Source organism: Pipistrellus hanaki (genome assembly GCF_964339955.1).
Source record: "Pipistrellus hanaki genome assembly, chromosome: 2".
NCBI classification, from domain to species: domain Eukaryota; kingdom Metazoa; phylum Chordata; class Mammalia; order Chiroptera; family Vespertilionidae; genus Pipistrellus; species Pipistrellus hanaki.
The window spans coordinates 192,364,931-192,390,016 of NC_140504.1; the positions used below are offsets into that span (position 1 = coordinate 192,364,931).

Sequence of the window (25,086 nt, forward strand, 5' to 3'; positions counted from 1 at the left end):
GGGCTGGCTCTCCTGGGCGGCCTGGGGCTCCAGCAACCCTCTGGGGCTGCTCCTGAGGGGCTCACGCTCACAGGGGTTGGAGAGGGGGTGCCCATAACACTGTCCCATGCTCTCCACTCCCTGAACCCCTCACCCGCTTTCTGTCATCCTTTTTTCATTTGATCTTCCCAGCTGAGACCGAAGGTCCCTATGACTTGGATAAGGTGACCAGACGTCCGGCTTTTGGCGGGACAGTCCCGAACTTTAACCATTTGTCCCACGTCCCTCGGCGTTTTAAAAAAAGTCCCGATTAAAAAAAAAAAAAAGTTTTTTAAAACGCAGAGGGACAAATCGTTAAAGATCGGGATATCTGGTCACCTTAGACTTGGATGACAGTTAGCTTTAAGCCCTAGCTCTACAAATCTCACGGGGCTCAGAGACCTAGCCCCCCTTCCTCACCCCCTCACAACCAGCCACCCTCCCCCCCAGCCGGGACCTGACTGCCGCTCACAGGGCCAGGACACAGGCTAACGTTATGTCCCAGCTCCTGAGCCCTGGGGGACCGACCCCTCCAGCCACTTTCCCACGAGATGGAGAAACACAGAGAAAGATCTGGGAACTGTCCTCAAGACCTGAAGGGCCGAAACCGGTTTGGCTCAGTGGATAGAGCGTCAGCCTGCGGACTGAAAGGTCCCGGGTTCGATTCTGGTCAAGGGCATGTACCTTGGTTGCGGGCACATCCCCAGTGGGGGATGTGCAAGAGGCAGCTGATCGATGATTCTCTCTCATCGATGTTTTTAACTCTATCCCTCTCTCATCCTCCTTGTAAAAAAGTCAATAAAATATATTAAAAAAAAAAAAAAAAGACCTGAAGGAACCCACCCACCAGCGCCCAGCACGCTCCTGAAACCGCAGCCCGCAGGGTCTTGTGATGTATAGCCTGGAACCTACCCACCACTGGGGAGTCCGTTTATTAAAGCTTAAGCTCCCGTCTCCGCCTTGGCCGACTCAGTATTAACTGTTTTTCTTTCTAGACTGCAAACGCCCGCCCTTGTGTTTCTCTGGGCCAGCCCAGTGCGGGCAGGCAGGCCTGCTCGAGGGGAAACACGGGGGTTCCGGGAACAGAGCCACTGCGATCCCCGAGCAGAAGCAGCAGCTGCCCTGTGTGGGGCTCCCACCAGCCGGTGCCGGCCTCCAGGCCTCCTTTCCGTAGGTCCCCGGGAAAGCCCTGTGCGGTGGCCGGAGACGGGGAAACCGAGGCTCAGAGAGGCTCCGGGCTGCACAAGGGGTGAGTGGCAGAGCTGGATTGGAATCCAGGCCGGTAGCCCCGGTGCCCGGCTTTGCTGGGCCCAGGGCTGGAGGCTGCCACCTTCAGATGGGAGCGGAGGCCTGGACAGGCGGCCAGAGAGCTCTGGACGCGGAGGGAGAGTCAGACCTCAGGAGCCTGAGCCCCCGGCCGGCTCCTTCCTGGCTGAGCAAGGATGCCTCCTGCTCTGGAGTAAGAGTCCCTGCCGGGCTGGTTTTTCCAATGGTTAGGGTCCCCAAGACCCTCGAGTGCCGGCCCGCACACCGAAGGCTCTTAGGTTTGCTCCCAGCCAAGGGCACAGGCCTGGATTACAGGCTCGGTCCCTAGCCCTGGTCAGGGAGCATGTGGGAGGCAAATGGTCGATGTCTCTCTCTCACATTGGTGCGTCTCTCTCTCTGTCTCTCCCCCTCCCTCCAAGCTAAAAACCAATGGAAAAATATCCTCCCGTGAGAATTAAACAAACAAACAAACAAACAAACACACAAACAAGAAAACAGCTTCCCTCCCAGGCACCGGAGACGGGAATGACCCTGGGAGGAAGGTGACACCCAGGGGTGTTCAGACACTTTAGGGTGTAGAACCCCCTTTCCAAGTGCTCTGTTACCCCAAAAGCTTTTAAAACAGAAAGTGCAGCTGCCCTCCTCCATCTCCATGCTATCCCCAAGCCCCCTCGCTGCACCCGTGGGGGGACCATGAGGCACCAAAGGATTGATGGGGGGCCTTGTCCAAGGTCACACAGACGCTGGGCCCCAGCACCCTCACCTTGAGGAAAGGTCAAAGGGGAACGTGGGGGTCCAGCTGCCACCACTTACCTGCCACCCAGCACCCCGGCCACCTGTCCCACCTCTGCCGCCGCCGCTGCTGCTGCTGCCAGGCGGAGGAGGGGCGCCCTGGCCCAGGGTCCCCGCCCCGCCCCGCCCGGGTGTCAGTGTCACCTCGGCAGGTGCCAGGCTCCTGCAATGGAAACCCAGGAAGTGCGGAGAGAACACACGCCCTTTGTCCGCGCTCAGAGGCCCGCTCCCCTCCTCCTGGCCGGCCTGCCTCGGACCAGTTTTCTCCCAGGCAGCTGACGAAGAGGCTCAGGCAGCAGGGACCCTGGAGGGCAGGGCAGGGTAGGAGGGAGGTGTGGGGGCCAGACCCAACGCAGGGGGACCCTGGCCACTGTCCAGCCTGCGGGGGGCACCCACCTGCTGCCCACAGTGGGAGGAGGGCTCTGATCCAACCAGCACCGATGGGCACCGGCTAGGAGCTGGGCAGGAGGCGAGGAGCTCGAGGGAATCAGGTCAGACACAATCCATCCTTGTCCCCAGGAGCTTACAGAGAGGCGGGGGCATCAGCCCATCATCCCCATCGTGTAATTACCAGGGAGAGGTGTGCTCGGAGGGAGGGAACAAGGTGCAGGTGAGGGGGGGGCAGGCCTCGGCGGGGAGGGGGCAGCTGACCTTTAAGCCCAGATGAGGAGGAGTCAGGAGAAGATGGGGGAAGGGGAGGCAATAGGGAAATCCTGGGCTTTGAGCTCAGACTTAGGTAAGGTGACCAGACATCCTGCTTTTGGCGGGACGGTCCCGATTTTTAACAATTTGTCCCGGGACGTCGGGTCACCTTAGACTTAGGCTTCGCTCCCAGCTCTCTGGTGCTGGCTGTGACCTTGGCCAAGTCCTTGCCACTCCAAGGACTTGGCAGAACCTCCGGGCACAGAGGCCTCGCCCGTGGTGGGAGTCGGCTCCATGCATGCAGCACTGGCTTCCTCCCATCACCTCGCCTGGTCTCTGAGCTCCCGGTGCACGTGGTCCAGGGGCCCTGCAGCTAGACCCCAGGACAGGGACGGGGTTCCCTGAGCTTCAATCCTGGGGCCAGAGGCTGAGGAAGGGAAGCATCTGAACAGCTGCCCTTCCCCTCGGGCTCCGCCGGGCCGGCTCAGAGCAGACTTTCAGGCCCAGCCTGTCGCGGCCGGGTGTACAGCCGCAGGAAGCTGGACATCCAGGTCGGGTGGGGGTCACCCACTCGCTAGCAAACAGCCCCTCCCCAGGCCTCCCAGCTTGGCTCCCTCCTGTATTAGCGCTGTGACCTTGAGCAAGTCACTAATCTCTCCGAACCTTGAGCTTCCTGTTGGGGAGAAAAGAATAATCAACTCCTCACAAGGTTGTTCTGAAGGCTGGGGGTGGGGGTGGGGTGGTTAGGGGTTTAGATAATGCAAGAAAAATGCGCAGCTGAAATCGGTTTGGCTCAGTGGATAGAGGGTCGGCCTGCGGACTAAAAGGTCCTGGGTTTGATTCCAGTCAAGGGCATGTACCTTGGTTGTGGGCACATCCTCAGTAGGGGGTGTGCAGGAGGCAGCTGATCAATGATTCTCTCTCATCAATGTTTCTTTTCTTTTTTTTTTCTTTTTTTTTTTAATATATTTTATTGATTTTTCACAGAGAGGAAGAGAGAGATAGAGAGTTAGAAACATCGATGAGAGAGAATCATCGATCAGCTGCCTCTTGCACACCCCCTACCGGGGATGTGCCTGCAACCAAGGTACATGCCCTTGACCAGAATCGAACCCGGGACCTTTCAGGCCGCAGGCCGACGCTCTATCCACTGAGCCAAACCGGTCCCGGCTCTCATCGATGTTTCTAACTCTCTATCCTTCTCTCTTTCTCTCTGTAAAAAAAAAATATATAAATCAATAAAATATATTTTAAAAAAAAGAAAAATGCGCAGCACGCAAGGGGGTTGTCACTCCTCAAGGAGAGTTGCCTATTGACAGCTCTCTGCAAGTGAAATGCAAATGTGCTCATCTTTCTCTGCCTGGGAACCTGCCTCCTCCCCCGAGGGGTTCCTGCTCCATCGCGGAGCCACTGCCTCTCTGTCCCTGTCTCCTTACTCAAATCAGAAAGGTGTGGTTGAGGCGGAGTTCCAGTCCCTCCTGCGGGGAGGGGCACCAGAGGCCACGGACAGGCTTTGGGTTAAGTGCCCTACCTCCATCTTCTTGCTCAGTCCTCTCAACAAACGGGGAAACCTAGGCACAGAGGGTAACTTGCTCAAGGTCACGTCCGTTAGTGAGCTTCGTTCAAACCCAGGTCAAGTTATAGAGAAATGTTCAGAAACCCCAGGGGGCCTACCTCAGCCACAGCGATAGCCTCGGCAATAGATTTTGCTTGGCTGGCTCCCTCGGTCCATTCAGGCCTGCTCAGTGAAGCCCTCTGTAGAAGGCAGCTTCTAGGGTGGCTCCCGGGGATCCCCACCTTCTGCCAAACCCTGTATAACCCCCTCCTCTCAAGGGTGACTTGCTTCTAACCCAATGGAGCACAGCAACAACAGTGGGAGGCTGCTTTTCACACTGGGTTACAGAAAGATGGTGACTCGTCCTGCTGTTCTTCTCTCTCCCCCTCACGTGCTTGGTTGCTGGAGGGAAGCCAGCCATCAGGTGGTGAGCTGCCCTATAGAGAGGCCCATGTGGCAAGAACTGAGGATCCCCCTGCCCAACAGCCACAGGGGAAACCGAGGCCCAGGAGCCCAGGAAAAAGTGAATCCTGCCAACAACCATGGGAGTGAGGTTGGGATTGGGTCCTTCCCCAGTCGAGCCTTAGGATGACATCACAGCCCCCCCAACATCTTGACTGTGGCCTGTGAGAGACCCTAAGCCAGAGGACCCAGTCAAGCTGCACCCAGGTTCCCAACACACACAGAAAGCGAGACAATACATTTCTGTTATTTTTAGCTGCTTGGTTTTGGGGTCATTTGTGGTGCAACTGTAAATAACAAAATATCCTCCCTAGCCCTGTAGCCTCCCATCACTCCATCCCCTTACCAGATGTTCAGTAATTACTTGTGAATGAATAAATAGAGAAAGGGATGCGGGACACCCTGAGGGACAATGCTATCGCTTAGAAAAGCCAGAAAAGTGTGTGTGTGTGTGTGTGTGTGTGTGTGTGTGAGTGTGTGTGAGGCGGCTTAGGAGAGAAGTGGCTGGTTCCTCCCGATCCCAGCTGCCCCAGGGGTTACCATCATGTCTACGGAGCAGGGAGTGGGCACTCTGGTCTCCCACCTCCTCCTCCTTAGGGTGCTGGTCAGGCCCAGGTCTGGGGTCTCGGGGTCTCCGTGGGATCAAGTCCCAGAGCCATGCCCCTGCTCCAGGCCACCCCTTTTGCCTCTCCGCTGCCCTCGAGACTTCGGCCCTATTTCTCTGTGTTTGGAATGTAGATTTGCTAAATGCCTCTCTCAGAGTGATCTAATGTTTATACCCTGGTTGGACTTTTCACAAAAATAATTGAGCAGATAAGAAAAGAATCCCACTCCAGCCCACGTGGCCCAGGTTTTGTTTGGAAAATGGTCCCTGTGCCCATAAAAAGGAAAGGACCTCGAGTCCAATCTCTCCCAGCCTGTCCCCTCTGGGTGCTAGGCTGTATGGGGCCAGAAGGTCAGGAACCTTCCAGCAAAAAACGTCAGAACAGTTGGAACCTGGTGCCCAGTCTGGGTCCAGCAAGGGGCTGGCCCTGTGCCTGCCTAACGGGGCCATTTCCTCCTAGACTGGGGCAAGCTTCCTGCCCAGAGGGACTGGGGTGCCCTCCCAGGCCGAGGGGGCTGGGTCCCATGTTGGCGGTGGAGGAACCCTTAGGCCTGTCCCCACCTCAGCTACTCTGGGGCCGGAAGGCCTCTCCTTGGGGCGGGACAAAGCAAGGGGTCAGAGGTGGGGCTCAAGCTGTGAGTTGGGTGGCCACTCCTGGAGGAGCTAGCTGGCACCCCCCATCCAGCCTGGGCCAGCCTGCCCTGTGTGCCAGGGGTGCCCCAGGGGGAGAGTGAAAAGTCCTAGGCTGGACTGTCCGCTCCAGTGCAGCCTTTGGTGACCGTGGCGGCCTTTGCTGAGAAGCCAGACCAGTCGGAGCCTGGACTCCTCCAAGAACCTTCTCCAGCCTCTATCCCAGCTGCCCCAGAGCTGCCTCTCCACCCCTTGGCAGCCGGGCTGGCCGTCTCCTTTGCCCCATGAGGCCCCTGCTGGGCAAGAGCCCCAGCTCGGTCCCCAGGGAACAAGCGGCCCCGCGGGGCTGGGTGTCTGGGCCGGAGAACGGGACTGTGATGGAGCCTCAGCCACCATGACAAAAGGTGGCCAGAAGCTGCCAAGAATGGACCTGCCATATTTTCCAGGCCCACCTGTTAGTGTTTCTGGCTCCGATGCGTCAACAAGAAGAGGAAGCAGGAAGCGTGCAAAGCTCTTGGGCTCTGGGGGTAAGCCCCTGGATTCAAACCCTGTCTTTGCCGCTCCCTGGCTGTGTGCCCTTGAGGATGTTATTTAACCTCTCTGAGCCTCAGTTTCTGAATCTGTAAAAAGGAATAACATGCCCTAGTTGACTTGGCTCAATCGATAGAGCTTCAGCCTGCCGACTGAAGGGTCCCAGGTTCGATTCTAGCCAAGGACACATGCCTGGGTTGCAGCTTGATCCCCAATGGGGGATGCGCGGGAGACAGTGGATCAATGATTCTCTCTCATCATCGATGTTTCTCTCTCTCTCTCTCTCTCTCTCTCTCTCTCTCTCTCTCTCTCTCTCTCTCTCTCTCTTTCTCTCTCTCTCTCTCTCCTCTCCCCTCTTCCTCCCTGAAACCAATAAAGAAATATATTAAAAAAAAAAAAAAAAAAAAGAGGAATAACAGTATCAACCTCTTGGGGCTGATGTCAGAACAAAATCAGGTTACTAAAAAAAGCACAACCCATGGTAGTTGCTCTAACAGGCTCAGAGGGGGGCAGCAGCCTACCCAAGGGTACACAGCAGGCCAGCAGAGACGTCTTCTGTACCTGCTAGAAAAACAGGGGCCACGAGGCGGACGGAGCTGAGGCGGGAAGCCTCCTCATGGCCTTAGACAAGCCAGGGGCGGGGGGACCCGAGGGCTTCTCAGCACTGCGTTCCCTCCAGCTGTGCCTCAGCCTGGGACGGGACAGGACGGCACCGTCCACCCAAGATGCACGGGGGGCTAGTGCGCGTCCATCCGCCGCACCCACCGCCTCCTCAGCCACCTCCTCAGCCACCTCCTGACACACGTCCCGGGAGCCGCCCGGCCAGGAAGCTGTGGAGGGAGAAGCTTGCCCGGCTGCATGCTCAGGACTCCGGCCACAGGTGAGGAACCGTCTTTATTGTCTGAGGAGAGGACGGGAGCCGGTGAGGGAAGCCCCTGGGGCAGGGCTCAGGGCTGTGTGCCCACTGCCCACCCGGCGAAAAGGATTAACCCCGGGTGCCCCTCCTCACCCAAACCCTCCCCTCCCTCTCAGGGGTCCCAGTGCGAGTCCAGGTGGGGCCACCCTGCCCCCAGCCGCCAGGCGCCGTGCTGTGCGGCCGCCAGTGAGCCTGGGTGCAGAGTCCTCTGCGGGCAGGTCAGGAGGGGGCCGTGTCCTGGGTCTGGGCCGGTGCTGAGGGCTGGGCCTGGCTCGGAGCTGACACGGAAGGCCTCTGGGGCGAAAACTCCTGAGGGAAGGAGAGTGGGGAGGATGGAGGATACCCCACCCATGCCCGTCCCCTCCCTCCTATTCCGGGCCTCTGGGGCACAGGTCAAAGGTTAACGCCAGGTGAGAGAGGGGATCCCCAAGAGGTTTCCCCAGCTCGCACAAAGGAATATTTTTTCCATCGATTTTTAGAGAGTAGAAGGGAGGGGGGAGACAGAGAGAGAAAAAAACATCCAAGTGAGAGAGACACAGAGATTGGTTGGTTGCCTCCCGCACGTGCCTCGCCCGGGACAGGGGATCAAGCCTGCGGCTGAGGTTCGTGCCCCTGGCTGGAATCGAACCCAAGACCCTCCAGTCCACGGGCCGACATGCTAAGCACCGAGCAAACCAGCGAGGGCCCGGCTCTTCTTGAACCTGGGCCCGGGAGGCCCCGGCGGTCCGGGGCAGGGCAGGGCGCCCCTGCGGGGGGAGCCCAGGGTGCTGCCCACCTGGATCTGGCAGAGGTCGAGCAGGGCGCGGACGCCCGCCAGGCACCAGAGCTCGCCCAGCAGGGAGACCAGGACGCCCAGGAGGTCCAGCCAGCGGCCCACCGTCAGCAGCAGCACGAAGAGGCCGCCCATGCGCACCAGCACCGTCTGCACCTGGCTCTGCAGGCCCGGGCGCTGCCGCTGCTCCTCTGCGGACACACGGACACACCGCCGTCACCCACGCCTGCCGCGGCCGGCACCCACACAGGCCCGGCTGGATCGGTGCACCTCCCGCCCCCCTCCCAGGGTGAGCCTTCCCCGCCCCCCCCTGCAGCCCCTCTCCCTTGCTGGCCGCACCCCCATGCTTGGAGCCCCCAAAGCACCAGGTCCTCGGCCTCCCGGGCCTTGCCGCTCGCCTGCGTCTCCCGCGGCTGTGCCCCTCCCGTGCTCAGGACAGAGCGCGCCAGCCTGCAGCCCAGCTCCTCTCCTGCACGTCTATGCCTCACCCCTCAGGAGCCTGTCCCCTCTGCCAGGCAGATCCCCACCCAAGGCACCTCGCCACTCCACTGCCCACCCAGTCCCGGCCACCTTGTCTCTCCAAGCAGTCTCCTCCCTGGCTTGTGTTCTTTATTTTTATTATTATTTTTTTAATAAGATATTTTATTGATTTTTTTACAGAGAGGAAGGGAGAGGGATAGAGAGCTAGAAACATCGCTGAGAGAGAAACATCGACCAGCTGCCTCCTGCACACACCCTACTGGGGGTGTGCCCCCAACCAATGTACATGCCCTTAACCAGAATCGAACCTGGGACCTTTCAGTCCACAGACCGCTGCTCTATCCACTGAGCCAAACCGGTTTCAGCTTGTGTTCTTTTTTTTTTTTTTTTTTTTTTTAATATATTTTATTGATTTTTTACAGAGAGGAAGGGAGAGGGAGAAAGAGTTAGAAACATCGATGAGAGAGAAACATCGATCAGCTGCCTCCTGCACACCTCCTACTGGGGATATGCCCGCAACCAATGTACATACCCCTGACTGGAATAGAACCCGGGACCCTTGAGTCCGCAGGCTGACGCTCTATCCACTGAGCCACACCGGTTAGGGCTTGGTTTATGTTCTTGACCCTACAATTCAAGCGTCTACTCAACAGCTCACCACCTTCCAAAGGCGTCCGAGAGAGGAAGCCCTCCCTCTGCATGCAGCCCTCCAGCACTTCCCTCGGCGCTTGGAAGAAGCTCACGCGCCTCGCCTTGTCTGAGGCCCCGCTGGGTGTGACCGGTGCCCGCACCAACCTCACCTCACCCCTGACTCTCCCCTTCTCTCAAACCCGCAGCACCTGCGTTTCTCTGCTGTGCAGCGAGCGCGCCAGGCTCTCTCCCACCCCAGGGCCTTTGCACCGGCTGCCCTCGGCCTGACCGCCCTTCCTTTTCCGGCCACCCTCACTCTGTCCAGCCCATCCCACTCTGCAGCCAGGAGCCTCTTCCTAGAGCCCAGATCTGACCAGATCCCCTTCCTACTCTCCCGCTCTCCAAACCCTGCCCGGGCTGGCCCCAGAGGGCTCTCCATCAGACCCCAGGGAACCTCGTCAGCCTCAGCCCCTCTCGGTGACAGCCACACTCAGCTTCTTCCCGTGGTTTGAGGCTGCCGTGCCCTCTCACCTCTGAGCCTTGGCACACAAGGCCATGTCCCCCCCACCTCTCTCAGGGGTTCTGTCTACCCTTCAAGGTCCAATTCCAGCACCGTCTCCTCAGGGCACGCTGCAGCCCTCGCTGAGCTGCCCCACCACGTGGCCTCTGCCACAGGCTAGGCACCCTGGGGGGGTGGGGGCGGGGGCTAGCTTGTCAGGCTCCTGGGATCCAGGACAGTGCTGGGCCGTCACTCAGCGGGATGTGCGTGCCCAGCGGTGCCCGGGTCCCCGCAGCCCTCACCTTGCATGTAGATGACCAGCAGGGGGCACCCCGCAGCCCTCACCTTGCATGTAGATGACCAGCAGGGGGCACCCCCAGCCCTCACCTTGCATGTAGATGACCAGCAGGGGGCACCCCGCAGCCCTCACCTTGCATGTAGATGACCAGCAGGGGGCACCCCCAGCCCTCACCTTGCATGTAGATGACCAGCAGGGGGCACCCCGCAGCCCTCACCTTGCATGTAGATGACCAGCAGGGGGCACCCCCAGGCCTCACCTTGCATGTAGATGACCAGCAGGGTGTAGCAGATGGTGAGCGGCGTCCAGAAGCGCACGGCCTCCGAGGTGGTCAGGAAGTCCTGGTTGATGAGGGCCACGGCCGCCAGGTCGCCCACGGCGAACGCCACGACCAGGGCACGGCCCAGCAGGCGGGGCAGGTCACAGGCCCGGGCCAGCAGGCCCAGGCAGACCCCGCAGTAGTGCTGGCTGCTGTGCAGCTCGTAGAGGCGGCAGACATGGCGCAGGAGGCGCTGGGCCTGCGAGCTCAGCAGCGCGGCCAGCCCCAGGCCCAGCAGCAGATTGAGCGTGCGGTGTGGGGCGCCCTCCTGCAGGAAGCTCAGGCCGCAGGTCAGCCCGCAGCCCAGCGAGTACTGGCCCAGCAGGCACAGCTGCAGCCGCTCGGTGCTCCCGGAGCCCTGGCGGGAGGGGCAGAGAGGGGCCGTGTTGGTGGGTCCCCTCACCCCGGGACACCGAGGGCTGGCAGGGCACAGATGCTTCCGTCTACGGGAGGCTGGGCCCCAAAGCAACCCTGGGATCATTCCCCAAGAGGGAATACTGGAGTCAAGCCCTAATGGGCCGTTTCTTTCTTTCTTTCTCTTTCTTTCTTTCTTTCTTTCTTTTTTTAAAAATATATTTTATTGATTTTTCACAGAGAGGAAGAGAGAGGGATAGAGAGTTAGAAACATCGATGAGAGAGAAACATCGACCAGCTGCCTCCTGCACACCCCCACTGGGGATGTGCCCGCAAACCAAGGCACATGCCTCTGACCGGAATCGAACCTGGGACCCCTCAGTCTGCAGGCCGACGCTCTATCCACTGAGCCAAACTGGCTTCGGCCTAATGGGTCATTTCTTCCAGCTTAATTCCCATCCTGGTTGTTACCTGGGACCCACGTGCCCCGGAAGCGGTGGTGGCCGGGAGCCTTGGAGACGCCCCTTCCTGTGGGTCACCCCTCTGAGCCTTCGTGTCCCCACCTGGGCCATGGGGCTCCCCCAGGCCGTCCCCCTGGCTGGGAGGCTCATGGGAGGGTGCCCTCAGACGGTCTGGCATGCGGGCCAGCAGCGCGGGCCCACCCTCCCCTGGCCTCACCTTGCCCAGGGACAGCAGCGTGGACACAGCCCGGAGAGAGAACTCCAGCACCACCAGGGCGGCCACCCGGGGCCCCACGAGGGTCAGGATGAGGGCCAGCCCGGGCAGGTGCGCCGTCTCCAGCAAGGCCCACCGGGCCTGCAGCCGCTCCTTCTCCGGCCGCCATTCGGGGTTGCTGTGGGGGCGGAGGGGGTGTAGGCAGAGTGGCAGAACCACCAGCCTGGGCCCTGGAGGGGGTCCCCGGTCCCCGGCCACACTCCCTGGCCAGCCGGAAGGTCTCTGGCCCCCAGTCCTCCCTCAGAGACCAGAGTCACAGCTGGGGGCCCGGGGGGGGGGTGCTGAAAGGGCCTGGGGGTGGGCCGGGCAGTGGGCACTCACTTGGCACAGCCCACGAAGAAGTAGACCTTCAGGAGGCTGCTCAGGACTGAGACGCCGCAGGCCCCGATGAGGCCTGAGGGGAGGGAGGGAGGGAGGGAGAGTGGGCGTGCTCGCAGGGTTAGAGGAGGGGCCGCCAGGGCTGGGAGACCTGTGGGTGGGTGCCCGGAGGGAGCAGGCCCTGGAGGGGGCAGGAGGGGGCGCTCACCTTTCAGGACAGAGTCGAGGAGGAGGCCGGAGCCCCACTCGAGGGAGGAGAGGCCCGGGAGCCAGGAGGGGAGGGCCAGCAGGGAGAACATGGCAGCCGGATCCAGCCCAGCCTGGGGCCAGGTCTGCCCCGGAGAGGCTGACGTCACAGGGCAAAGGTGCCGGCGGAGAGGAAGGGGGGAGGGGTCAAAGGCCGGGGCTGGAGGGCAGGGAGGGGAGCGGGAGGGTTAAGGGGCAACGGGACCACCAGGTGAAGGAAGGGGCCTCTCTGGGGCTGGTCTCTGTCTCTGCTCAAGTCTGGTGCCCGCTGTCCTCCCTCACCCTTGGGGCTTGCCACACGGTGGCTTCCTGAAGCCCAGGCCTCTGTCCTGTCACCCGTTGTCCCCGCCTTATGGCTCTGTCCTCTCAGCCCAGAATCTGGAAGGGGCATCTATTCCCCTACACTCCTGAGGTCAGGCTCTACTCTCAGCCCGAAGTCTGGAGGGGGGGCATATATACCCCCTCAGGCCTGAGGTTGGGATCCCCCTCTGGGCCCACCCCCTCAGCCACTGGCAGCCGCCTTGACTATCCTGTGTCCACTAGGTGGCAGGCTTCCCCGGGGCCAGACGGGGTGGGGCTGGATGGCCCAAGGCTTTTGGATCCTCCTTTCCCAGACTGAAGTAGCTAAGGAAAGGGGTTCAGGGGTGGGGGAGACTGGGCCAGGTCTGCTCTGGAGAGCCGGAGGGGGGCTCCGGGGAGGGGGAGACTGGGCCAGGTCTGCTCTGGAGAGCCGGAGGGGGGCTCCGGGGAGGGGGAGACTGGGCCAGGTCTGCTCTGGAGAGCCGGAGGGGGGCTCCGGGGAGGGGGAGACTGAGGCTGCCGGCAGAGGAGACTCATTGACGTAAAGAAAATAGAAAACTTTATTGGTTTGGAGTGTTGGTAGGCGTGCCCCCCGGAGCAGCTTTCCCACGACGCGGGTGTTGGCAGGGAAGGCAGTTCAGGCTGCTGGGCCTGGGCCGGGCTCCCCCTCCAGGGGCCTGGTGTCCACCTCCGCAGACAGAGGTCACGCGGGGAGTGGCTGCAGCTCGGGGGGAAGTGCCGGAGGAGGACGCCTGGCTCTGCTACTCCCCTTGGGCCAGTCACTCCCCCAGCCTGGCCTCTGGCTCTGCTACTCCCCTTGGGCCAGTCACTCCCCCAGCCTGGCCTCTGGCTCTGCTACTCCCCTTGGGCTAGTCACTCCCCCAGCCTGGCCTCAGTCTCCTCATCGAACCACGGGCTGTGGTTCCTTTCCAGGGTCGCCATGAGGACCTGTGCAAATGCCCGCAGGGCTGGGCCCTGGGAGGGCCTCAGTAGAGCCAGCTGGTCAACCAACTAGTTGATGTGGCAGACTGAATTGTGTCCCCCCTGCACCCCAATTCACTATAATGAAGTCCTACCCCCCGCCCCAGGACCTCAGAGTGTGGCTGCAGTTGGAGAAGGGTTTTTACAGAGGTGATGAAGTTGACATGCAGTCACTAGAGTAGCCCTAGTCCCCTATGACTGGCCCTATAAGGTGAGACTGGGGCACAGCCACGCACAGAAGGAAGGACGCAGAGAAGTCAGCCGTCTCAAGCCAAGGAGAGAGGCCTGAGAAGACACCAGCCCTGCTGACCCCTGGGTCTTGGACTTCCGGCCTCCAGGACTGGGAGAAACAGCCGCCTGGTTTGTTCCCGCAGCCCGGGCCGACTGCCACAGAGATGACACGCCTCCGGGCAGCCAGGGTCTCTTCCCGTGTGCAGTGATCCCGTGGGGACACTCCGCCCGCGTGCTGGAACTTGCCAAGGGCACAGCTCTGGGCTGGGCAGGGTGGCTCCAGTCCCGGCTCTGCCATCTCAGCGCTGTTGTGTGGCTTCGATCTAAGCTCTCCACCCTCTGAGCCTCGGCTTGCTCCTTGGTGAGAGGTCTGTCACTCCCCCTGTGGTTTCCGGTGGGACCAGCAGGTGCAGGTCCGGGACCCAGCTCCTGGTTGCCCTCGCTCGGGGCAGTCATGATCATGGTGAGGACGGCCCTGGGACAAGGCCCCCCAGGCAGAGAAGGAAGGGAAGAGGACTTCCGGAGAGCAGAGGTGGTGGTTCGCTGCAGGCTGGTGGGTCCCGGGGCCGGGCGGACCGGCTGTCCACTCTCCCCAGTCCTGGGGCAGAGCCTGGGCCTGTGGCTGGTGAGAGAGGGCCATGCCCAGCCGGAGCGGGGTGACGGGCTGTGTCGGGATGTGGGGTGAGGGACGCCCCGGGTGCCCGGGCCCCCCTATCGGGCCAGCTTCCGGAGCTCGTCCCAGAAGAGCATGCTGAGGATGGTGTGGGGGCCCAGGCGCAGGTAGGCGGGGCCCAGGCCCTTGTAGAGCGCCGGGGGTCCCTCCTGCCGCCAGATCTTCACCAGGCAGTCCGCCAGGCCCCGGTACAGCAGGCCCTGGGGAGACACAGGGGGTGTCATACAGGGGCCTGGGGCCCTGGCTGGTACTCAGGTGTGTCTGTGTGTGAGGGCTTCTGCAGCACCTCAGAAAAGGCACCCTCTCACCCCCAAACTAGGGAAATTACGGAATGAAGGACCTTTGGGTGGCAACATTTTAAAAGGAGTCTCTTCCCTCAGGCAGCCCCAGCCCAGCCCCAGCCAGGGGCTCCGTTTGGCGAGTGGCACAGAGGTGGGTTTCGTCCCTGACTCAGCCTGTGGAGGGCACCTGTGTGTTGGGCACAGCTGTGCCAGTGTACACGGTGGCGGGCACCTGTCTGTGAGGCTGAGGGTTGGGCCTGGGTTCCAGTGCAGGGTCCTCCACATGCCAGCTGAGTGACTTCAGGCAAAGTCACCTGATAGCTCTGAGCCTCAGTTTCCCCATCAGGAAAATGAAGGTGGGTGTGAGGATGGAACAAAATCCAAATGTGACTGCTTAGCACGTGCCTAGGTCCTAGGCACTCCACATACAAGCCGAAAGAATGCGTTTGCACGTATGTCACATCTGTGTGTGTGTGTGTGTGTGTGTGTGTGTTGGGAAAGGTGCTCTCCAGCTCCCCACATCCTCACCACCTGGTCCCTTGCTCACCCTGCCAGCTCCATCCACGGGCTGATTGTACAGCCGAGTGCTGACCACATCGAAGGGGGTCATGACGGCCACCACCGCCACACTGCTGATCATGCCTCCGGCCAGCGCCACCAGCCAGCTGTCCTCCGGGAGCCACTGTGGGGATGGCACAGGCTGCTGACACCCGCTGCTGTGCCCACCAGCCTCCTTCCACCCGGGGGGACGGGAGAAGACAGGCCCCTCCAGCCATTCCCCACCCACATCTCCCCCACAAGGCCCCTCCCACCTTCAGGGCTCACTGCTGGCTCCCCATTCCTGTGCCCAGGGGTCCTACGGGGCCCCGTCTGTCACCGCCCGCGGGCATTCCCTGAGGTGTGACCTGGGCCCAGGCAGAGAGGGAGAAAGGAGGCAGGCGGCCTCCTCACCCCTGGGTGTCTGTGTCCCTGGCCCCTCACCTGTCGCTCCTGCACCCAGGCCTTGGCGGAGGCGAAGGTGGCCAGCTGGGCAGCGGAGCCAACCATGACTCGGGGCACAGCCCCGCCCACACCCCGCCACAGACCTGCCAGGCCCTGCTGCCGCCAGATGGTCTCCATGGCGCCCAGGAGGCTCTGTGGGGAGAGGGCACAGGGTCACTGGGCAGCCCCTGCCCGCCCAGGAGCCCACCCAGCCCAGGAAGCTCTGGGGAGTGGCAGTCCCACCTGGTGGTGGTGCTGGTGCCCCACGGCCATCTCGGCCACCGTCTGGGCCTGCAGCTGCGTTTTGACCTGTGAGAGCAGAGGTGATGGAGGGCTCAGGGCGCGGCCTTGGAGCCCGGCTGAGCTGTGTGGGCGGAGGGCACCCTTTCCTGGTTGCCGGGGCAGAGTGCAGGCCCGGCAGCGATGTTCCAGGGAGCAGTCCCTCCTGGACCTCAGGAGCCCACGCCTGCAGCTTGGGGGCGTGTGAGACAGGGTTGGGCGAGCCTCCAGATTGGCCTGGGTCTGCACCACCTCCTGTGTCTGCTTACCTCTGGAAAGCGGTTCTGAGGGCAGAGGTGGGGGAAGGGGTGGAGGAGACAGTGCCGGCCTTGGCTCCCGGAAGCTTCATTCTTTTTTTACATTTTTTTTAATAGAGAGAGTACTTATTCATTTTTTATTTTTAAATGTTTTTTTTTTTTAATTGATTATTAAAGAGAGAGAAAGGGAGGGGGAGAGAGAGAAACATGGATGAGAGAGAAACATCATCGATCAGCTGCTTCCTTCCCGCCCCTGATGGGATGGAGCCCACAACCTGGGCACGTGTCCTCTCCAGAAATAGAACAGGTGACCTCTTAGTTCCTGGTTGATGCTCAACCACTGAGCTATACCAGACAGGCATGGGAGCTTTATTCTTCTTTATTTTTTATTGACTTTTTTAAGAGAGAGGGGGGGAAGGGAGGGAGAGGGATAGAGAGATGAGAAACATCGAAAGGCTGCCTTCTGCATGTCCCCCACTGGAGGTCAAGCCTGCAGCCCGGGTGTGTGCCCTGACTGGGGATCGAACCCAGGACCTCTTGGTTCATGGATGGATACTTGACCACTAAGCCACACTGACAGGGCTGGAAGCTTTATTCTTGACCTAAGTGCACACCTCCTGCTTACCTCCAGCCCACCCGCTACCCCCCGCCCCTGCCTGGCTCAGGACCTGCGGGTGGGGGCTCCTGGGGACAGAGGATGGACGGGGCAGGGTCCTGGGGCGGATTTCAGTCCTGGGAAGGGATGTTCCAGGGAGCAGGCCCACCCAGCCTGCCCCACCCACGGAGGCAGCCCGGGAAGCTTCAGAGCCTGGGCGGGAGTCGGTCTCTGGTGGTGGAGGATGGAGTTGGGTCCCGGGTGGTGGAGGACGGAGACGGGCACTCACCAGGTAAGCAGGGCTCCCCACGAAGGCTCCCAGGGCCCCAGCCACCGCTCCTGCGATCACGGTGCCCCCTGGCTGCTGCGTGAGGCCGGCCTGGCAGGCCAGGCTGTAGCAATAGAAGCGGACGCTGTTCATGAGGCCCTGGTAGAGCAGGCTGGCGGCCAGCCCCTTCTGCAGGCCGCTCAGCCCATCTGCTCGGGCCACGGCGGCTATGGAGGCCACAAAGCCCCGGTAGGGCTGAGGGTAGGTGCCCGGGGCCTGCAGCTCCCCCTGCAGCTGCAGCCGAGTCTTCACCACCTCCAGGGGGTTGGTGAAGACGCAGGCCAGGCAACAGGCCGAGGCGCCCAGCACCAGGTCCACAGCCGGGGACACCGCTCTCGTGTCCTCTGTGCCAGCAGCCGGCTCTGCCCGGGTCAGGGGCATGGCACAGACCCTGGGGTGGTGGCGCTCAGGCTGCCTGTACCCCTGGAGGGTCACAGGGCTAGGGATCGAGGGGCCCTGGGGCCATGTCTGGAGGGCAGGGACAGGCCTGCAGCTGCCAGGCCGTGGCTGATCTATCCGGGGAGTCCACCTGCTCCGCTCGGCACCCGGGCTGTGGGCGCCTAGGACACACCCCTGCTGGGCTCTGCCCAATCCCAGCGGCCTCTGTTCTCCACACCTCCCGGCTGGGCGGCCCTAGACTCTGGGATCTGGGGCGAAGGTCAGCTGGATCAGAGAGACTGGGGGCGGGGAGAAGGTGCCAATCAGCGGAAACTCCTTCCCCTGCCCCTTGTCCTCCAGCCTCCCTGTGGTCCCCGGGGCAAAGGGCTGGTGCTGCCGCCCACCTCCGGCTCAGCCAGTCCTGCCGCAGCAGAGCCCTGGGCATGGGAACTGCCCGGGGGCTCCTGGCCACACCCTGCCTGGGCAACTCAGCAACAGCCCCACTGCTGCCCCTGCCCTGTGAGGTGCCCTTTCCGGCCTCAGCCTTCTGGTCTGGCTCCCGCAGTCCGCGGTCCCGCGGTCAGTGAGCGCGGAGGGGACAGACCGGACTCCCAGCTGTGCTAGAACGTGACCTGGCAAATCACTGCCCTCGGAGCTTCACTCTCCGTTTGTAAAGGGGGGCACCCATCCCCCGCAGGGCTTCTCTGGAGGGTCAGCGATGTGTGAAAAGCACCCACCAAAGGTGGTCCCATGGCCCTGCGGGGGGCCCTGCCGGGGAGGGGACCACAGGAGTGACAGTGGCGTGGCCGCTTCCCTGGTAGGGACTTGTCCCTCAGCCCCCCCTCCTCCCCTTGGAGCCCCTCCCGGTTGTGGCTTCTGGAGGAGGCCCTGCAGGATATGGCCCTTTGTGCAGGTGAGAAGGGACTCCCCACCCCACCCGCACCGCTGCCAGGCGCCAGGCTGCTCGCCTTGACCTTTGCCCTCGGAGCAGCTCTCCTGCCAGGGCCACCCTGCATCGCCCTGGGTGCTGATGTCAGTGTCAAAACCGGAGGCAGAGGCGCCCTGCCTGGAACCAGGCCTCGGTGGCCGCCACACCCACTCCCTCCCGAGCTTCCCCTCTCCTCCCTGTGTGTGTGTGTGTGTGTGTGTGTGTGTGTGTGGCCCTGCAGGTGGCAGTGTGAATGGCTCCCGGCCTAACAGACTTGGCATCCTCCAGGCAGCCCCTGGGGCAGCAGCTCGGCAAGAGGCCTCGGGAACAGCGTGAACTCTCCCGGGTTTACCCGGAGTGCCTGGCACCTACCCCCTGGGCTGGGAGGCCGGGGGGCAGGCCTCGCCCGCCGGTTATGGAGACTTTTCCAGGACTCGGGCCACCCCACCCCTGGCCCCTGCAGGACACAGGAGAGAGGGCAAAGGTCAGGCCGTGAAACTCCCAGGCCTGGGCTCCTCCAGACTGGAGTGCCCAGGGCCGCAGGGGGTCTGGTTCCCAGTGTTGGCACCGGCGGCTGATGGGACACTGTGGAATGGAGAACGAGGGGCCTGGGCAGAGGGATTGGGGGTCCCCACCTCCATCCTGGACAAAAGGGCCAGCGACAAGTCTTGGCAATATAACATATCTATTTTATTTTAAAAAACAAAACCCAGACCCAACTCTTTCCCCGAGAGGGCCCTTGACAGGCTCTCGGGAAGGGCCTGGCTCTGGCCAAGCAGGGCAGTCAGGAGGCTCCAACGTGGACGCCAGGCTGGTGGGCTCTGCCCCACTCCACGCCCGCCTCCCCGCCCTCTGCTCCCGGTGCAGACTCAGCCCGATTCCTGGCCCAAGGCACTGCCAGGCTCAGGGAGAGGCGAGGGCAGGGGCCCGCGGACATGCAGGGCCTCCTGGCAGCCGGGAGGGCCAGTCCGCCGGCCCCGCCCCGCAAGGCAGGCAGCAGTGCGCGTGGGACGGGTTAGTGAGGAGATGACATGCACTAAGGATTCCGTGTTCTGCTTCCCTGCTCGGCCAGGAATACGTTCAAAAGTGAACAGGATGACCAGACACTCGGGCCCCCAGGGCGCCTGAGCCTCTGCCGGGCCGGACAGGAGAGGGGACCCTCCCGTCCCCATCCTTCCGCTCCCTCAGGGAGATATTCCATCGCCACCCTAAAGTGACGGCGGGGGCCGAGCCGTGGCCCTGGGAGGAGGCTGTGCAACTACAGAGCCCATAGGGCTCAGACCGCTGCCCCTGGCATGTCCAGCGCCCGCTGCTGGGCAGGTGCCCGGGGTGTGCGCACCCACTCTGACCACAGGGAGGGACAGACTCTGTCTCAGGCCCCGCCCGCCGGTTCTGCCCGCGGGGTGGAGTGGGCTGTGGAACGGGCGGAGGCCCGGCCCCGAGCAGTGCACTGCCACCGTGGTGACCGAGCCTGTGCCCCGTGCGCCTCCTGCTCTGCCCCCAGGACACGCCAGCTCCGCCTCAGCACCAGGGGTCCCGGGAGGCTCGGCCGCGGCACAGGCTGTCGCTGCGCTGCCACGCGCTGTGGATGAGGCTCAGGGCGTCCTCGAACTTCTTGGTGGAGGCTTCCTGGATGGCCTTGTGCGGGAGGTCCACCTGTGCCGGGCGGCAGGGGCGTGAGCCACGGAGCCACACCCGGGCAGCCTGTCCGCCCAGCTACACTGTGCCCTTCAGGGAGGGGCTGAGCCGAGACCAGGTGACGCTGTGGGGTGGCTGTGCACCCGAGTGTCCTGCTTGCCTGGGACAGCTCGGCCGCAGCCCCACTGTCAGCACTCAATCTGTGCTGTTTTACTGGAACCAGGAAGCCAGGGATGTGCTAAGTCCCAGACCCCGGAGCAGGGTTGCCTCTGGTCCTAAAGTTCGTGTCGCTCCCAGAGCTACAGGCCGGCGCTGTGCCGGGCGCCCCCCCCCCCCCCCCCCCCCCCGCCTCGGTCGGTGCCACGCAGGCTCCTCCGGGGCACGGCTCGCTCCGCAGGCCCGGGCAGCTGGGTACCTGGTAGATGGTCCTCCACCCGGAGCTCAGTGCAGACAGGAATCGGTCCAGCTCAGACGTGCAGCTCAGGTAGATGACCCAGGGCGGGAGGGGCTGCTGGCCGTCCCGGGAGAACTCCTGGGGAGAGCGGGACCCCGTCAGTAGACACAGGGCTCCTTCTGCCGGCCTTCCTCAAGCACCCCCACCCGACTCACCAAGACACAGTACCCCCTGCCCGGTTCACTCCCCACCAGACTCACCAAGACCCAGTACCCCCTGCCCGGTTCACTCCCCACCGGACTCACCAAGACACAGTACCCCCTGCCCGGTTCACTCCCCACCGGACACACCAAGACACAGTACCCCCTGCCCGGTTCACTCCCCACCAGACTCACCAAGACCCAGTACCCCCTGCCCGGTTCACTCCCCACCAGACTCACCAAGACACAGTACCCCCTGCCCGGTTCATTCCCCACCAGACTCACCAAGACACAGTACCCCCTGCCCGGTTCACACACACACACACACACACACACACACCCGACTCACCAAGACACAGTACTCCCGGCCCGGTTCACCCCCCACCGGACTCACCAAGACACAGTACTCCCGGCCGGGCTCCGTGGAGACGGCGCTGATGTCGGCCAGCGCGGCTGTGCCCAGAGAGCGGAAGAAGCTGGTCTGGCAGTCCTCGTGGCAGGTGAACAGGCGGTCGTCGGTGATCACCAGGCAGCAGGGGATGCAGGGGCTGGGAGGTACGCCCTGGGGGATGACCTGAAGGCGTTGACAGAGGGGCAGGAAGCGAGCTGGAGCTCCTGCGGCTGGTCTCCCCACCCAGGGCCCAGCCAGCCCTTAGCCCCGCCTCCAGAAGGCAGGCCCCGCCCACTCAGGGCTACAGCTGGGGGTGGGGTGGCCAGGAGAGTACCAGGCCTGCTCCTGGGCTGTCCCTGGAGGAACCGTCTGGTCCCCACGGGCTGCTCCATGACTGGGTGGGTTTAGGGAGGGACACGGCGGGGACGGAGGCCAGGTGAATGTGGAGGGAATGTGGGTTTAGGGAGGGACACAGCAGGGACAGAGGCCAGGTGAATGTGGAGGGAATGTGGGTTTAGGGAGGGACACAGTGGGGACGGAGGCCAGGTGAATGCGGAGGGAATGTGGGTTTAGGGGAGGGACACAGCGGGGACAGAGGCCAGGTGAATGTGGAGGGAATGTGGGTTTAGGGGAGGGACACAGTGGGGACGGAGGCCAGGTGAATGCGGAGGAAATGTGGGTTTAGGGAGGGACACAGCGGGGACGGAGGCCAGGTGAATGCGGAGGGAATGTGGGTTTAGGGAGGGACACAGTGGGGACGGAGGCCAGGTGAATGCGGAGGGAATGTGGGTTTAGGGGAGGGACACAGCGGGGACGGAGGCCAGGTGAATGCGGAGGGAATGTGGGTTTAGGGGAGGGACACAGTGGGGACGGAGGCCAGGTGAATGCGGAGGGAATGTGGGTTTAGGGGAGGGACACAGTGGGGACGGAGGCCAGGTGAATGCGGAGGGAATGTGGGTTTAGGGAGGGACACAGCGGGGACGGAGGCCAGGTGAATGCGGAGGGAATGTGGGTTTAGGGAGGGACACGGCGGGGACGGAGGCCAGGTGAATGCGGAGGGAATGTGGGTTTAGGGGAGGGACACAGCGGGGACGGAGGCCAGGTGAATGCGGAGGGAATGTGGGTTTAGGGGAGGGACACAGCGGGGACAGAGGCCAGGTGAATGTGGAGGCGGGAGCAGCGCACCCCTTTGGACACGGCCTGGCAGAGGTGTTGCATCCAGTCGGCCATCTCAGCCTCGCTCTCGGCGCTCAGCTCCAGGCACGGCCGGTCGGCAAGGATGACCTGGAAGGCGTGGGGCCGATCCGTGGTGTTGGACCTCCGACAGCCACCGCACTGCTCCCCCCTGGGCCAGAGGAGGAGGGGTGAAACGGGAGCGAGGAGGCAGGGCTGGCTGGGGTGGGAGCCCTGGGTGTGGCTCCAGTCTGTGGGCACAGGGCCCGCCAGTCCCCGGGCGGAGGACACCGGGAGTTGTCCAGACCCCTCAGTTCTCAGGAGAGGCTTAAAGCTGCTGGGCAGCCCCACTCCATCCTGTGTAACCCCTTTTATGTCCAGATTCACCAAGATCCTTCTAGAGCCTAAACACGGCCACGTGAGGGGTGAGAATCAGCTCGTAGCTCCGGCCTTCAGAATCCGTGCACATCCTCATGTTCCCTGTCAGCCTGACGCTCCCCCCAGTCTGTGTACACCCATCTTCCCCTCAGGGCAGGCGCTTCCCGGGAAGAGAGGGCCCTAGCAGGCGGGGGACTGCCCCCTCAGGAGCTCTCCCTTCTCCCCGCCTGGGTCCCTGCGGTCCTGAGCTCCGCAGGACTCGGGGCACGGGGTCAGGGCTGCTGGGCGCAGTGGGGTGAGGGGCAGGCGGAGCTGACAAGAGGGAGAGCCAGGAGCGGTCTCAGGGAGAAGAGGAGCGCGGGCCCCACCTCCCCCCATGTTCACCAGGACACTCACCCCATGTTCACTGAGAGCAGGGGGATGACATCGGTGCGGTCGGGGTACTGGTAGAGGATCCCGTTGCTGCAGGGACACACATGGCGGGGCTGAGGCCTGTCCCAGCAGGACCAGTGGAGCCCAGACCCCAGGGACTCCCCAGGCTGGAGCCCTGACCCAGAGGCCAAGCGGGGGGCTGTCTTCTGTGGCAGGGAGGGTGAAGGAAGGACTGCAGAGGGACACAACCGGGGAGCTCGGTGCAGCCCTGCCCGGGTCTCTGCCTGCAGCATTCCAGGGGGCTTCTTAGGGGTGGCCCCTAAGGAGGCTGCTTCATAGAGAAGCTCTACTGCCCTGGGTCTGTGCCCCTAAGCCCCGTGGGGAGGGAGTTCCCCTCGGTTCCCGCCTGTGACGTGCTGCAAAGCGCTCACAGCCTGTGAACCCACCCCCTCAGGGCGAGCCTGACCAGCCGCGGGCTCCCACCTGAGCACCACGAAGCACGTCTTCCAGAGCTCCTTGCCCAGGTAGGAGGTGCCCGCCTTGTAGTGCAGCATGCCTTCTTTGGTGATGGTGCCCTCGGGGGGTGAGCAGTGGCAGGGGACAGGGCCCAGGGACTCGTCAGTGGGGTCCTCCCAGTGCACGAGCCCATAGAAGCGCACGGTCACAGCGGCTGCCTGGGGGCGGAGGGGGGGGTAGACAGAGCGATGAGGTCCCAGCCAGCACCAGGGCCCACTGAGAGCCAGGACCCGCCCCAGGCCCAGGCCCTCCCCCTGCCCCTGCCTCCCCAGCTTCTCACCTCACACTTAGATTCCTGGGCCACGAACTTGGCCAGTGCCAGCTTCTCCATGGTGGCGTCGGTCAGGATGCTGGGGTACGGGGGTTCCCGACAGCCTTTGATCATGGCCGACTTCAAAGAAGCCAAGAAGAACCTGCCCAGGGAGTGGGGTTTGCCATCAGAGGCACGTGCCCCCCACCTTCCGGGCTCCCAGACACTTGGGGGAGGGACTGGCTGGAACCAGAGCTCAGGGCGGCGGGCGGGCAGTGACGGGACAGCAGGCCAGTCACCTAGTGGCGACTTAGAAGAGGCCCACCCGTCCCCAGTGGCCAAGGGGCCGGGTTCTGACTGAGGGAGACGGCAAGGGGCTGCAGGGGGACTCGAACACCAGTGCCCGTGGTCACACACAGGCTCCGTGAGGAGGCCTGGGGGCACGCTGCGGTCAGCAGCCAGGCTATGCTCTCTTCCTGCTAAGCTCATGCCCTTCCTCTCTGCAGTCGCCTGGGTTGACCATGAATCAGCCAGGGCCCAGAGGGAATGCACCTGTCCCCACTTCCTACCCTCCCCCCGAAGGCGGGAGCCCAGGGCACAGCCACCCAGCGGCCGAGGCTGACCCTCCGGCTCAGCGGAAGGAAGGCGGTGTCACTCACTCAGCCAGAGCCGCGTCGGCCGTGTCCAGCAGAAACTGCTTCCTGCGGTTGGTGCACACCAGCCTCACCGCCTGCTGGTCCAGGCCCACCTGCCAGAGACCACACCTCCATGCACCTGGGCCTGGCCGCTGCAGGAGAGGCAGCCCAGCCGGACTGAGGGCCAGCCGGGGGAGGTGGAGCAGGGGGGCGGGCAGGAAGCGCCCCTGGGGTCACCACGAGGCAAAGCTCCAGAGGCCCGGGACCCTGGCCGATTAGGGAGGGATAGACGGAGGCACCTCCAGCTCAGCTCCCATCCCCAGCACCAGGGACAGAAGCTGCTCTGAGAGGAGCAGGCGCCCAACCCCAGGCTGAGCAGGGGAGGCAGGGGCTGCTCCGCTCTGCGTGTGGCTGGGCCGACAGCAAACAGCAGCTGCAGAGCCTGGACTCACCGACACATAGTCAAGCTCATTGTACGAAACGGCCTCTTCCACCAGGTATGGCTTCTCCGTGGCCCCTGAGAGAGGAAATGCCGATGCTCATTACCCACCTGGCCTCTCTTCCCTCCCTGCCCGCCTTCTAAGCCCTGGCCCCTCCCCCCAGGAGACGCGCCTGGGTCCGGGATCTGAAAGGATGGAGGATGGAGAGGAGGCCCGGGCTCATGTCTTGGGGCCGCTGCCTGCTGGCAACACCCTCCGTGGAGTGTATTTTCATCGCCACACGCCAGGCGATGGGACCCCGGGGGTGTGGAGAGCTGGGGAAGGGGGCGGCACACCAGGCAGCTGAGGGACCCCAGGGTGCAGGGGGCGGCACACCAGGCAGCTGAGGGACCCCGGGGTGCAGGGGGCCTGGGGCAGGAG

The 25,086-nt window shown here is 63.0% G+C and overlaps 3 protein-coding genes across 8 annotated transcripts in view; all 3 read right to left on the reverse strand.

The window, feature by feature from the left end:
* Positions 1 to 7,375: 7,375 nt before the first annotated feature.
* On the reverse strand, positions 7,376 to 12,544 carry TMEM82 (transmembrane protein 82). The gene is made up of 6 exons (XM_084875370.1): positions 12,030 to 12,544; positions 11,825 to 11,897; positions 11,447 to 11,621; positions 10,355 to 10,772; positions 8,192 to 8,379; positions 7,376 to 7,725 (listed from the first exon to the last, which is right to left on the reverse strand). The coding sequence occupies exons 1-6, from the start codon at positions 12,118 to 12,120 to the stop codon at positions 7,636 to 7,638; spliced, it is 1,035 nt and encodes a 344-aa protein (XP_084731496.1). The 5' UTR covers positions 12,121 to 12,544; the 3' UTR covers positions 7,376 to 7,635.
* A 359-nt stretch (positions 12,545 to 12,903) lies between these two features.
* Positions 12,904 to 18,440, reverse strand: SLC25A34 (solute carrier family 25 member 34). Its single transcript, XM_084875372.1, has 5 exons — positions 16,935 to 18,440; positions 15,758 to 15,823; positions 15,515 to 15,667; positions 15,081 to 15,215; positions 12,904 to 14,452 (listed from the first exon to the last, which is right to left on the reverse strand). Exons 1-5 carry the CDS (start codon positions 17,352 to 17,354, stop codon positions 14,291 to 14,293), a joined length of 936 nt encoding a protein of 311 aa, XP_084731498.1. The 5' UTR covers positions 17,355 to 18,440; the 3' UTR covers positions 12,904 to 14,290.
* A 507-nt stretch (positions 18,441 to 18,947) lies between these two features.
* PLEKHM2 (pleckstrin homology and RUN domain containing M2) overlaps positions 18,948 to 25,086 on the reverse strand; it is a 34,357-nt gene continuing 28,218 nt past the window's right edge. For 5 of the 6 annotated variants that reach the window (XM_084875297.1, XM_084875298.1, XM_084875296.1 and 2 more), the window contains 9 exons: positions 24,679 to 24,743; positions 24,251 to 24,339; positions 23,622 to 23,754; positions 23,309 to 23,499; positions 22,850 to 22,915; positions 22,088 to 22,247; positions 20,906 to 21,085; positions 20,333 to 20,449; positions 18,948 to 19,935 (listed from right to left, as the gene is read on the reverse strand). In XM_084875297.1, the coding sequence (XP_084731423.1) occupies positions 19,801 to 19,935; positions 20,333 to 20,449; positions 20,906 to 21,085; positions 22,088 to 22,247; positions 22,850 to 22,915; positions 23,309 to 23,499; positions 23,622 to 23,754; positions 24,251 to 24,339; positions 24,679 to 24,743 (1,136 nt within the window). In that variant the 3' untranslated portion in view covers positions 18,948 to 19,800. The remainder of the gene's footprint in view (positions 19,936 to 20,332; positions 20,450 to 20,905; positions 21,086 to 22,087; positions 22,248 to 22,849; positions 22,916 to 23,308; positions 23,500 to 23,621; positions 23,755 to 24,250; positions 24,340 to 24,678; positions 24,744 to 25,086) is intronic. The other variant, XR_014794229.1, reaches the window with a different exon arrangement.

Excerpts from the sequence above, each read along its gene's own strand:
- TMEM82 (XM_084875370.1), bottom strand. The coding sequence starts at position 12,120 with ATGTTCTCCCTGCTGGCCCTCCCCTCCTGGCTCCCGGGCCTCTCCTCC. Across the intron at positions 10,773-11,446 it reads CGCTGCTGTCCCTGGGCAAG|GGCTCCGGGAGCACCGAGCG; the intron begins GTGAGGCCAGGG and ends CCCTCCCGCCAG. Across the intron at positions 8,380-10,354 it reads GCTGGTCATCTACATGCAAG|AGGAGCAGCGGCAGCGCCCG; the intron begins GTGAGGCCTGGG and ends GTGTGTCCGCAG.
- SLC25A34 (XM_084875372.1), bottom strand. The coding sequence starts at position 17,354 with ATGCCCCTGACCCGGGCAGAGCCGGCTGCTGGCACAGAGGACACGAGA. Across the intron at positions 15,668-15,757 it reads GGCACCAGCACCACCACCAG|AGCCTCCTGGGCGCCATGGA; the intron begins GTGGGACTGCCA and ends CTCTCCCCACAG. Across the intron at positions 14,453-15,080 it reads CCGTGGATGGAGCTGGCAGG|GGCCTGCTGTACCGGGGCCT; the intron begins GTGAGCAAGGGA and ends GTGTCTCCCCAG.